We start from the raw sequence: 11,565 nt of genomic DNA, 5'->3' as shown, positions 1-11,565 counted from the left end.
TGTTTCCGCTATTTCAGCGTTCCAGGTGACTTTATAAACCGTACGCATAAAACCAAACCCGTTGCCGCGGAGTCAGCTCTGCACAGGACAACGGCAGTACTTTATTTCCAAGCAAAGTGACTGTAGGGTTACTGTGAGTCAGAATCGACTCGAGGGCAACGGGTTTGGTTTGGCTTGGTTTACAAAGTGAGCACTCAGTTATCTGTGGCGTTATCCTTTAACTGCTTTTTGTATTACGTTGAACTATATGGAATTGGTATTTCTACAGGCTAAACGTGAGCAATGTGGTGTTTCAACCGCATATGTCATGGGGTTGCCATGAAGCAGAAGAAACTCGCCAGCAGCTTGTCTTTTTTGGATGATGTCTTCAGCTCTCTGCTGAAACCTCAGTGAGGCTTCAATAGCCGGAAACACAGAGCTGTTTTGCAGTTGAGGAAATTAAGGCACAGAGAGGCGAAATCGATTGCTCAAGGTCATATAACTAAGCAGAGACTCAGGTCATGGGCAAGCGTTTGAGCTTCCCTGTTCTTCTCTTGCAGGCCCCCTGACCTGGAGCCCAGCATCCTGGAAGATCATGATGGCGTATATGAACCCGGGGCCCCACTATTCCGTCAACACCTTGGCCCTGGGTGGTCCCAGTGTGGACTTGATGCACCAGGCTGTGTCCTACCCAAGTGAGTACAGTCATCCAGGCCACCCCAGGCTGACCCCACCTCTTGGGGGGGGTTCTTGGGGGTCTCTTGCTCTCTTTGATGAGCACCTGCAGGGGTGACATCAAGGCCATACACCAGCTGTATGTGTCTGTCTGCAAATGCAAAACAATACCACGTGTCACTTAGAAGTCGTTAGTTGCTGTTGAGTTGATTGCTACTGATGGCAACCCCAGGTGTGCAGACTAGAACTGCTCCATAGGATTTTCAAGGCCTTTTGGAAGCAGATCACGTCTGTCTTCCAAAGCACCTCTGAGTGGGTTTGAACTGCCAACTTTTAAGCTAGCAGTTGATCGCTTAACTGTTCGCATCCCCCAGTGCTGTCAAGTTGACTGAGACTCATGATGACCTTACATACAACAGAATGAAATGTTGCCCGGTCCCACATCATACTCACGATCGACAGCATATTCGAGTCCACCGTTGTGACTATTGTCCCAGTCCTTCTCACTGAGGGGCTCCTTCACCCTCATTGGCTGTAGATTTCACCAAACATGATGTCCTCCTCCAGTGATTGATCCCTCCTGATGATGTGTCCAAAGCAAGCCAGTCAGACAATATTCTGTTATGATCCAGGAAGTTTTCACTGGTTAATATTCAGAAGGAGATCACCAGGCCCTTCTTCCTAGCCTGTCTTAGTCTGGCAGCTCCATAGAAACCTGTCCACCATAGGTGACTCTGCCGGTATTTGAAATACTGGTGACATAGCTTCCAGCATCATAGAAACACACAAGCCACCACAGTAAGACAAACTGACAGATGGATTGTTGACAATTCACTGCTTAGGGATGTGGAAAAGCATAAGGACATTCACAGAAATTTCGGATGGCGGCTCCCTCTAGGGTGGGGGTGGGGACAGCAGCCTGGATGGAGAATCAAGAAGAATTTATATCTGTTAGCAAAGCAGCAAGGAGCTCAAACATAGCAACGATTGCGAGGATGGCGCAGGACCGGGCAGTGTTTTGTTCTGTTGTACACAGGGTTGCTATGGGTCAGAACTGACTCGACGGCACCTAACAACAGCAGCAGCAGCAGTGCTTTATTTCTAAGCCCAGTAAGCACTCGGTCATTTGTGGCATTATTCTTATACCTGCTTTTTGTATTATGTTGAACTACACGGAATCGCCATTCTTATGAACTAAAATTGGTTGAACATCAGCAATGTCATATTTCAGCTGCGCAGTACTAAGATGTTGTTGTTGTGTGCTGTTCAGCTGATTCTGACTCATAGCGACCTTATAGGACAGAGGAGAACTGCCCCATAGGGTTTCCAAGGCTGTGATCTTTATGGAAGCAGAATGCCGCATCTTTCTCCCTCGGAGCTGCTGGGTGGGTTCGAACCACAACCATTCCTTCGTTTAGCAGCCGAGTGCTTAACTGTTGCACCACCAGGGCTCTCTGCATAAGTTTTAGTGCATAATAAATTTCAGAAGGGGAAAGAAAAACTCACGTGCCTCCTTACACGGCTAACACCAATTTCTCTCAGGATGAGGCCTGAACCCCAAAATGAAAAAAGTGTACCCCATTTTCTGGGGGACAAAATGAGGTCTAGAAGGACAGGGAATGGGAGCATCCATAGTCTGGACAGATAGACACCCAGAAAAGGCTTCTTGAGTCCCCACCCGACCTCACAGCCTCACCCCAGCTGTCCTGGCACCCATAGAGGACGAGAGTGGGAGGCTGGGTTGCCTGAGCGCTTCATGTTCCTGTTCCCACCTCAGGCGCCCCAAGGAAGCAACGGCGGGAGCGGACCACCTTTACCAGGAGCCAACTGGAGGAGTTAGAGGCCCTGTTTGCCAAGACCCAGTATCCGGATGTGTATGCCCGTGAGGAGGTGGCTCTGAAGATCAACCTGCCTGAGTCCAGGGTTCAGGTGGGATGTTCTGGTCCCTGGGCTCCTCCTGGACCATATAAGACTTCCATGGACCTTTCTGGTACCCAGGGGAGGGCGGAGGGAGGGGTCATAGAGTAACAGCCAACATTATGAAGTGGCCTAAAGCCTCCTCCCATTATTTTACTGATCTCTCTTGCCACTCTCACCCTTTCTCATTTTACTCCAGCCACACTGACCCCTGGATCTTCCTCTAATGTGCCTTCTGAACATTCGCCTGCCTTAGGACCTTTGCACTCTCTGTTCCTGCTATCTGAAATGCTTATCCCTCAGATAACCACATGGCTTGCCCTATCACTTTGTTTAAGTCTTTGTTCAAGGGCTGTTTTATTAATGAAACCTATACAATACTGACTATAGGGTCGCTATGAGTCGGGATCAACTCAACGCCAATGGGTTAGGTTTTTTTTGGTTATACTGACTATTGCACGTAAAATTGCAACCTTCTACCACTGCAGTCCTTCTGCTCCCCCTTATCCTGCTCAGTGGTTTCCTTCCATAATATTTATCACCTCCAAAAATACAATATGATTTACTTACCTACTGTTTATTTATAATTTGTCTCCCCCAACTAGAATGTCAGTTCCACTGAGGTATCCACAAAGGAGCAGAAGATGGTTAACAATGTCTATAGTTTATTAAAGGATTCCTGGTGGCACAGTGCTGAAAGGTTAGCAGTTTGAACCCACCAGCTGCTCTGTGGGAGAAAGGTGTGGCAATCTTCTCCCATAAAGATTTACAGCCTTGGAAACCCTATGGGACAGTTCTACTTTGTCCAGTAGGGTCGCTATGAGTCGGAATCAACTCAGTGGCAATAGGTTTTTTTTTTTTTTCATAGTTTATTAATTCATGCTTATTAACTGATTGAATGCATGCACAGATGGATGGATGTATGGATATTATGTATGTATGGGTAGATAAATGTATGTATGTATGACTGATGGATGGATAGATGGATATATGTGTGACTGAATGGATGAATGGGTGGATGGGTGGATGGATAGCTGAATGTATATTATTGTTGTTAGGTGCCGTCGAGTCGGTTCCAACTCATAGCGACCCTATGCACAACAGAACGAAACACTGCCCGGTCCTGAGCCATCCTTACAATCGTTGTTATGCTTGAGCTCATTGTTGCAGCCACTGTGTCAATCCATCTTGCAGAGGGTCTTCCTCTTTTCTGCTGACCCTGTACTCTGCCAAGCATGATGTCCTTCTCCAGGGACTGGTCCCTCCTGACAACATGTCCAAAATATGTAAGACGCAGTCTTGCCATTCTTGCTTCTAAGGAGCATTCTGGCTGTACTTCTTCTAAGACAGAATTGTTTGTTCTTTTGACAGTCCATGGTATATTCAATATTCTTCGCCAACACTACAATTCAAAGGCGTCAATTCTTCTTCAGTCTTCCTTACTCATTGTCCAGCTTTCACATGCATATGATGCAGTTGAAAATACCATGGCTTGGGTCAGGCGCACCTTAGTCTTCAAGGTGACATCTTTGCTCTTCAACACTTTAAAGAGGTTCTTTGCAGCAGATTTACCCAATGCGATGCATCTTTTGATTTCTTGACTGCTGCTTCCATGGCTGTTGATTGTGAATCTGTGGAAAATGAAATCCTTGACAACTTCAATCTTTTCTCCGTTTATCATGATGTTGCTCGTTGGCCCAGTTGTGAGGATTTTTGTTTTCTTTATGTTGAGGTGTAATCCATACTGAAGGCTGTGGTCTTTGATCTTCATTAGTAAGTGCTTCAAGTCCTCTTCACTTTGAGCAAGCAAGGTTGTGTCATTTGCATAACGCAGGTTGTTAATGAGTCTTCCTCCAATCCTGATGCACCGTTCTTCTTTGTATAGTCCAATTTATCAGATTATTTGCTCAGCATACAGATTGAATAGGTATGGTGAAAAAATACAACCCTGACGCACAGCTTTCCTGACTTTAAACCAAAGAGTATCCCCTCGCTCTGTCCGAACAACTGCCTCTTGATCTATGTAAAGGTTCCTCACGAGTACAATTAAGTGTTCTGGAATTCCCATTCTTTGCAATGTTATCTATAATTTATTATGATCCACACAGTTGAATGCCTTCGCATAGTCAATAAAACACAGGTAAACATCCTTCTGGTATTCTCTGCTTTCAGCCAGGATCCATCTGACATCAGCAATGATATCCCTGGTTCCACGTCCTCTTCTGAAACTGGCCTGAATTTCTGGCAGTTCCCTGTCGATTACACTGCTGCAGCCGTTTTTGAATGATCTTCAGCAAAATTTTGCTTGCATATGATATTAATGATATTGTTCTATAATTTCCACATTCGGTTGGATCACCTTTCTTGGGGATAGGCATAAATATGGACCTCTTCCAGTCAGTTGGCCAGGAAGCTGTCTTCCATGTTTCTTGGCATAGACGAGTGAGGACCTCCAGTGCTGCATCTGTTTGTTGAAACATCTCAATTGATATTCCATCACTTCCTGGAGCCTTGTTTTTCTCCAGTGCCTTCAGAGCAGCTTGGACTTCTTCCTTCAGTACCATTGGTTCCTGATCATATGTCACCTCTTGAAATGGTTGAACATTGACTAATTCTCTTTGGTATAATGACTCCATGTTTTCCTTCCATCTTCTTTTGATGCTTCCTGCGTTGTTTAATATTTTCCCCATGGAATCCTTCACTATTGCAACTCAAGGCTTGAATTTTTTCTTCAGTTCTTTCAGCTTGAGAAACACCGAGCGTGTTCTTCCCTTTTGGTTTTCTATCTCCAGCTCTTTGCACATGCCATTATAATACTTTACTTTGACTTCTCAAGCCGCCCTTTGAAATCTCCTGTTCAGTTCTTTTACTTCATCAATTCTTCCTTTTGCTTTAGCTGCTTGACTTTCGAGAGCAAGTTTCAGAGTCTCCTCTGGCATCCATCTTGGTCTTCTCTTTCTTTTCTGTCTTTTCAGTGGCCTCTTGCTTTCTTCATGGATGATGTCCTTGATGTCATTCCACAACTTGCCTGGTCTTCGGTCACTGGTGTTCAATGCATTGAATCAGTTCTTCAGATGGTCTCTAAATTCAGGTGGAATATACTCAAGGTCATATTTTGGCACTCGTGAACTTGCTCTGATTTTCTTCAGTTTCAGCTTGAACTTGCACATGAGCAATTGATGATGTGTTCCATGGTCGGTCCCTGGCCTTGTTCTGACTGATGATATTGAGCTTTTCCACCGTCTCTTTCTACAGATGTAGTCGATTTGATTTCTGTGTGTTCCATCTGGTGAGGTCCATGTGTATAGTCGCGTTTATGTTGGTGAAGGAGGGTATTTGCAATGAAGTCATTGGTCTTGCAAAACTCTATCATTCGATCTCTGGCATTGTTTCCCTCACCAAGGCCATATTTTCCAACTACTGATCCTTCTTCTTTGTTTCCAACTTTCGCATTCCAATCACCAGTAATTATCAATGCATCTTGATTGTGTGTCCAATCAATATTAGACTGCAGCAGCTGATAAAAATCTTCTATTTCTTCATCTTTGGCCTTAGTGGTTGGTGCGTAAATTTGAATACTAGTCGTATTAACTGGTCTTCCTTGTAGGCATATGGATATTATCCTATCACTGACAGCGTTGTACTTCAGGATAGATCTTGAAATGTTCTTTTTGATAATGAATGCAACACCGTTCTTCTTCAAGTTGTCATTCCCAGCATAGTAGACTATATGATTGTCGGATTCAAAACGGCCAATACCAGTCCATTTCAGCTCACTAATGCCTAGGATATTGATGTTTATGCGTTCCACTTTATTTTTGATGATTTCCAATTTTCCTAGATTTAAACTTCATGCATTCCAGGTTCTGATTATTAATGGATGTTTGCAGCTGTTTCTTCTATTTTGAGTCATGCCACATCAGCAAATGAAGGTCCCGAAAGCTTTACTCCATCCACATCATTAAGGTTGACTCTACTTTGAGGAGGCAGCTCTTCCCCAGTCATCTTTTGAGTGCCTTCCAACCTGGGGGGCTCATCTTCCAGCACTATATCAGACAATGTTCCACTGCTATTCATAAGGTTTTCACTGGCTAATGCTTTTCAGAAGTGGACTGCCGGGTTCTTTTTCCTAGTCTGTCTTAGTCTGGAAGCTCAGCTGAAACTTGTCCTCCATAGGTGACCTTGCTGGTATCTGAAAACCGGTGGCACAGCTTCCAGAATCACAGCAACACTCAAGCCCCCACAGTATGACAAACTGACAGACACGTGGGGGAGATGAATGTATATATACATATGTATAATTGGATGGAAGGATGAATAGATGAATGTATGTATGTATAATTGAATGGATGAATGGGTGGATGGGTGAATGACGGGATGTGTGTGTATGTATGTATAGTTGTATAATTGTATGTACATATGTGTGTATAATTGGATGGATAGTTGAATGTATACCCTCTCCTCACTTATCGACGTGTTTAGGTTCCAGAGACCAGGTCGTTATGTGAAATTGATGTTATATAAAAATGGAGGATGACCACATCATATCACAAAATTAAGGGTGATTATATCATTACATAACTGTCAGATAACATCATTACATAACTGCCAAAGCACTGAGAATCTTGGCTAAGCCAAGGTGTTGCAACCTTAACCATCACTGCCAGTGTTACTCTTGCCTTGCACCTCAGTGTTTCTTCCTGCTGGAAGTACATCAATGAGCAAAATAGTCAGATTTTTTACTGTTGTTGTAAATATGAAATATCAGATAATGAGATAGTTGATAAGTGAGAAGGTATATATATGCATGTATGATTGGATGGATAGATGAATGTACGTATGTACTGTGTATGATTGGATGATTGAATGGACGAATGGGGGACGGAAGAATGACTGGATGGATAGATGAATATATGTATGTATGTACAGATGGGTGAGTGGATGGATGGATGGATGGATGGATGGATGGATGGATGGATGGATGAATGGAGTGTCACATAATTGAATGCAAGGTGGAAAAGTGTGAAGCTGACATCGCTCACTGATAAGCATTATCATTCCTGAGCACCACGAAGGCTCTTCTGGGCCTCTTCCACACTCAGTCTCCCTTCTTACTCCCCAGGTTTGGTTCAAGAACCGCAGGGCTAAATGTAGACAGCAGCGGCAACAGCAGAAACAGCAGCAACAGCCTCCAGGAGGATCATCCAAGGCTCGTCCTGCAAAGAGGAAGGCAGGCACATCCCCCAGAGCCTCCACAGATACCTGTCCAGACCCCCTGGGCATCTCAGATTCCTACAGCCCACCTCTACCTGGCCCCTCAGCTTCCCCCACCACAGCAGTGGCCACCGTGTCCATCTGGAGTCCGGCCTCAGAGTCCCCTTTGCCTGAGGCCCAGAGGGCTGGGCTAGTGGCCTCAGGGCCTGCCCTGACCTCGGCCCCTTATGCCATGACCTATGCCCCAGCCTCTGCTTTCTGTTCGTCCCCCTCAGCATATGGGTCTCCAAGCTCCTATTTCAGTGGCCTGGATCCCTACCTTTCTCCCATGGTGCCCCAGTTGGGGGGCCCAGGTCTCAGCCCCCTGCCTGGCCCTTCTGTGGGGCCATCCCTGGCTCAGTCTCCCACTTCCTTATCAGGCCAGAGCTATGGCACCTACAGCCCTGTGGACAGCTTGGAATTCAAGGACCCCACAGGCACCTGGAAATTCACCTACAACCCCATGGATCCTCTGGACTATAAGGATCAGAGTGCCTGGAAGTTTCAGATCTTGTAGAAGATACTCTCTCCATCTGGCCTCAGGACCCTCTCTTGTCTAACTCTACCTCCCTGCAGCTTAGATTCTCGGACAGCATCTCTGAGAAAGCAACAGGAACTTGAGTCCTTCTAAAGCAGTGGCCTCCTTGGCTTCATGTTCAGTTTAGCTCAACACAGTCCACCCCTTTCCTCCCTAAGGAGAAGATCCTCTCTCTCCTGGTCCTGGACCTCTCAACAAGTCCTAGGAATTCTCTCAATCCCAACACCATCTGATGTGGACAGTGCCTGGCATATCAGTCTATAAGCCCCAGACTCCAGAAACTGGTGCTGAGAACTGGTCCTGAAAAGAAAGTAAACTCAACTTGCAGTTGATTTAGGGTCTTATTTGGATCAGAATCACTGCATCCTTGAAGAAACAATGTTGGCCATTGCAGTTGTGTGCGCTCAAGTTGATTCTGACTCCCCGCAACCCCATGTGACAGAGTAGAACTGCCCCATAGGGTTTCCTAGGCTGTTTTTTTTTTTTTTTAATCTTTATGGGAGCAGATCGCCAGGTCTGTCTCTTGCAGAGCCACTGGATGGGTTTGAACCACCAACCTTTTCGTTAGCAGCCGAGTGCATAACTGTTGTGCCACCAGGAGAAACATGTACGGAGGCTCGATTCTTTAAATTTCCATTTGGACATTTCTTTAGCATATGGCTAGGGAACCTTCTAGAAATTCCAAAGACAGACTTTAGGAGGCCCCATCAAGAAACCTAGGCCAGTTATATGGTTATGTTAAAAACCCATTTGAGAATTTTACAGACTTCACAAATGTCAGGTTTACATGGTATGTTTAGGGGACTGCTTTTTTTCCCCTCTTAGTTTCTTCTTAAAGACATTTGATCGTTCATCTGCTCATTCATTAGAACACTGGTTTGGGGATGGGCATATTTGGTAGGAAAATGGATGGGAAGTTGCCTGTTCTAGCCCTAATTTTTTTTCTTTTCTTTTTGAATTTTCTAAAGATAACTTTCACCCAAACGTTGGTGGAATTGGAATAGTTGCAATTGATAGTTGACAGTTGCTATTGAGTCGATTCCGATTCATGGTGACCCCATGTGTGCAGAGTAGAACTCCATAGGGTTTCAAGGCTGTGACCTTTCAGAAGCAGATTGCCAGGCCTGTCTTCTGAGGTGCCTCTGGGTGGGTTCAAACCACCAAGCTTCTGGCTAGTGGTCAAGTGTTAACCATTGGTGCTACTGTACCAAATGTAGTTGTGGGCATTTCAAAGAGATGAGGCAGGTAGATATGCTTCTCATCTGTAAATATACAGAAGACGGGGAGAGAGAAATGGATTTGGAGGCAACTCTGAATCTCAAACATATATGCCCTCTTATAGATTTTTGTTTTCAGTTTTGATTACGGCATTGGAAAATAGAGCTTGGCTTGAGGACATTTTTTTGGAGGTGGTACCATATTTCTTTAAATACCATTTCACCCGCAGTACAGAGACAAGCTCTGTGAGAATTTTAAGAAGGATTCAGGCATTTTGACACTCCTGGAAGTTTGGTAAGGAGCTCTGGTGGCACAGAGATGGCATAAGATAGATGCTAAGACACATGGAGCTGTCCAAGGAACCAGGAAGCGGAAGCTGAAAAGAGACAAGGACTTTCCCCAAAGCCGACAGAGAGAGAAAGCATTCCCCTAGAGCCAGTGCTCTGAATTCGAACTTCTAGCCTCCTAAACTGTGAGAAAATAAATTTCTATTTGTTAAAGCCACCCACTTGTGGTATTTCTTTTATAGCAGCACTAGTTAATGAAGACAGGGGTCTTCCAAGACTTCTTTAGGAGCTAGACAGAACGAGGCATTGAATCTGATCAGGAGGCTCCAAGTTCATTTCCCTGGGCTAGCCCTGCTTCCCTTAACTCAGCCTCTTTAGCTGTACGTTGGGCATGTCAAAGGTTCTGCTTTCTAAAACCAGGAAGGGTGGCAGGGACATGGGAACAGCAGGAAGAGGCCAGGAGCCCCCCTTGTTCTCTGTCAGCCTCTCTGTCCTTCCCTTTCCCACTCGCGAGAACCCCAAGTCCCCCTTCCCTGGTCGCTCACAGAGTGAAAACGATTAAAGTGTTGAATCTCATTCAAAGTCTGGGTGTTTTTATTTATTTATTTACTTATCAAATGTGGAGAATTTTTTAAAAGCTGACCTCTTTGTCATTAGAGGCATTGCCTAAGATACAACCCTGTGTTATGAGAGTGATGGCAACCAGTCTATTCTTCTGTTCAGCGTTGTGGTTGTTAGTTACTGTTGAATCAATTCTGACTTGTGGGGACCCCACGCGTGTGCAGAGTAGAGCTGTGCTCCAGAGGGTTTTCAAGGCAGAGACCTTTTGGGAGGAGATCACCAGGCCTGTCTTCCTAAAGTCTGGGTGTTTTGTTTTTATTTTATTTGTTTAAATCTCCATACTTTTCCTGGAAGGGTAGAGCAAGGAGGAAGAGACAAGGATTGCTCTAACTTTTCTCCCTCTCCCCCACCTTCTACCTCTGAGGGCGTGAGTCAACACATATGGTTTTCTCTGTCTCAGCGTTGTCTTTCCGCACTATGCCTTTAAAACTGTTAAACGGGAATATGGGTTCCAGGGCCAGCTGTCACCCTCAGCCCTCTGTGACCTCACAGGGACTCCCAGTCACCCTTCCATTGGTGGGCTGTGGGGTATGGAGTTTAATGATAACAGCTCGTACCTTGGTCAGCCATTGAGAACCCTGTGGAGCACAGTTCTGCTCTGACACACATAGGGTTGCCGTGAATCGGAGTTGACTTGATGGCCGCTGGTTTAACTGGCCCAGGCTGAGAGCAGAGTGAAGATCAGGGACCTGGGGAAACTTTGCCTAAGCAAAGTTTGGTTAAGAAGCATTTGTTCCTATTAATCAGTGGGGACCAGTGCCAAATTACCCAGTAAGAAAGGTGCACACGGGTTTACTTGTGCTCACTTACTAATCTGTAGCGAACAATTTCACCTGTTTTTCAGCACATCAAAGGTGTGTGAAATGGTTCAGTAGAGATTAGTAAGTGAGCACAAAAGCCCCTGTATACCTTGCTTACTGGTTAATCTGACGCTGTGGGGGGTGGGGGGGTGGGGACTAGCAGTTCAGCTAATCACTTAGGAGGAAACGGATAGGAATTTGGAGGGTCTGTGATTGGCCTAGGAGTCCCTGGTTGGTGCAAATGGTTAACGTACTCGGAAGCTAACTGAAAGGTTGG

At 45.3% G+C, this 11,565-nt stretch overlaps 1 protein-coding gene across 1 annotated transcript; it reads left to right on the top strand.

The window, feature by feature from the left end:
* Positions 1-574: 574 nt before the first annotated feature.
* LOC126085725 (cone-rod homeobox protein) lies at positions 575-8,341 on the top strand. Its single transcript, XM_049901354.1, has 3 exons — positions 575-674; positions 2,432-2,583; positions 7,694-8,341. Exons 1-3 carry the CDS (start codon positions 575-577, stop codon positions 8,339-8,341), a joined length of 900 nt encoding a protein of 299 aa, XP_049757311.1.
* The last annotated feature ends 3,224 nt before the right edge of the window (positions 8,342-11,565 follow it).

This window comes from Elephas maximus, chromosome 11, assembly GCF_024166365.1.
Source record: "Elephas maximus indicus isolate mEleMax1 chromosome 11, mEleMax1 primary haplotype, whole genome shotgun sequence".
In the NCBI taxonomy this organism is placed as follows: Eukaryota; Metazoa; Chordata; class Mammalia; order Proboscidea; family Elephantidae; genus Elephas; species Elephas maximus.
This window is presented reverse-complemented; position numbering and strand designations above follow the sequence as displayed.

What these genes read in the sequence shown, in the direction of transcription:
- LOC126085725 (XM_049901354.1), top strand. Translation starts at nt 575, where the DNA reads ATGATGGCGTATATGAACCCGGGGCCCCACTATTCCGTCAACACCTTG. An exon ending in CCAGGCTGTGTCCTACCCAA is followed by an intron (nt 675 to 2,431) that starts GTGAGTACAGTC and finishes TTCCCACCTCAG; the next exon opens with GCGCCCCAAGGAAGCAACGG. An exon ending in TGCCTGAGTCCAGGGTTCAG is followed by an intron (nt 2,584 to 7,693) that starts GTGGGATGTTCT and finishes CTTACTCCCCAG; the next exon opens with GTTTGGTTCAAGAACCGCAG.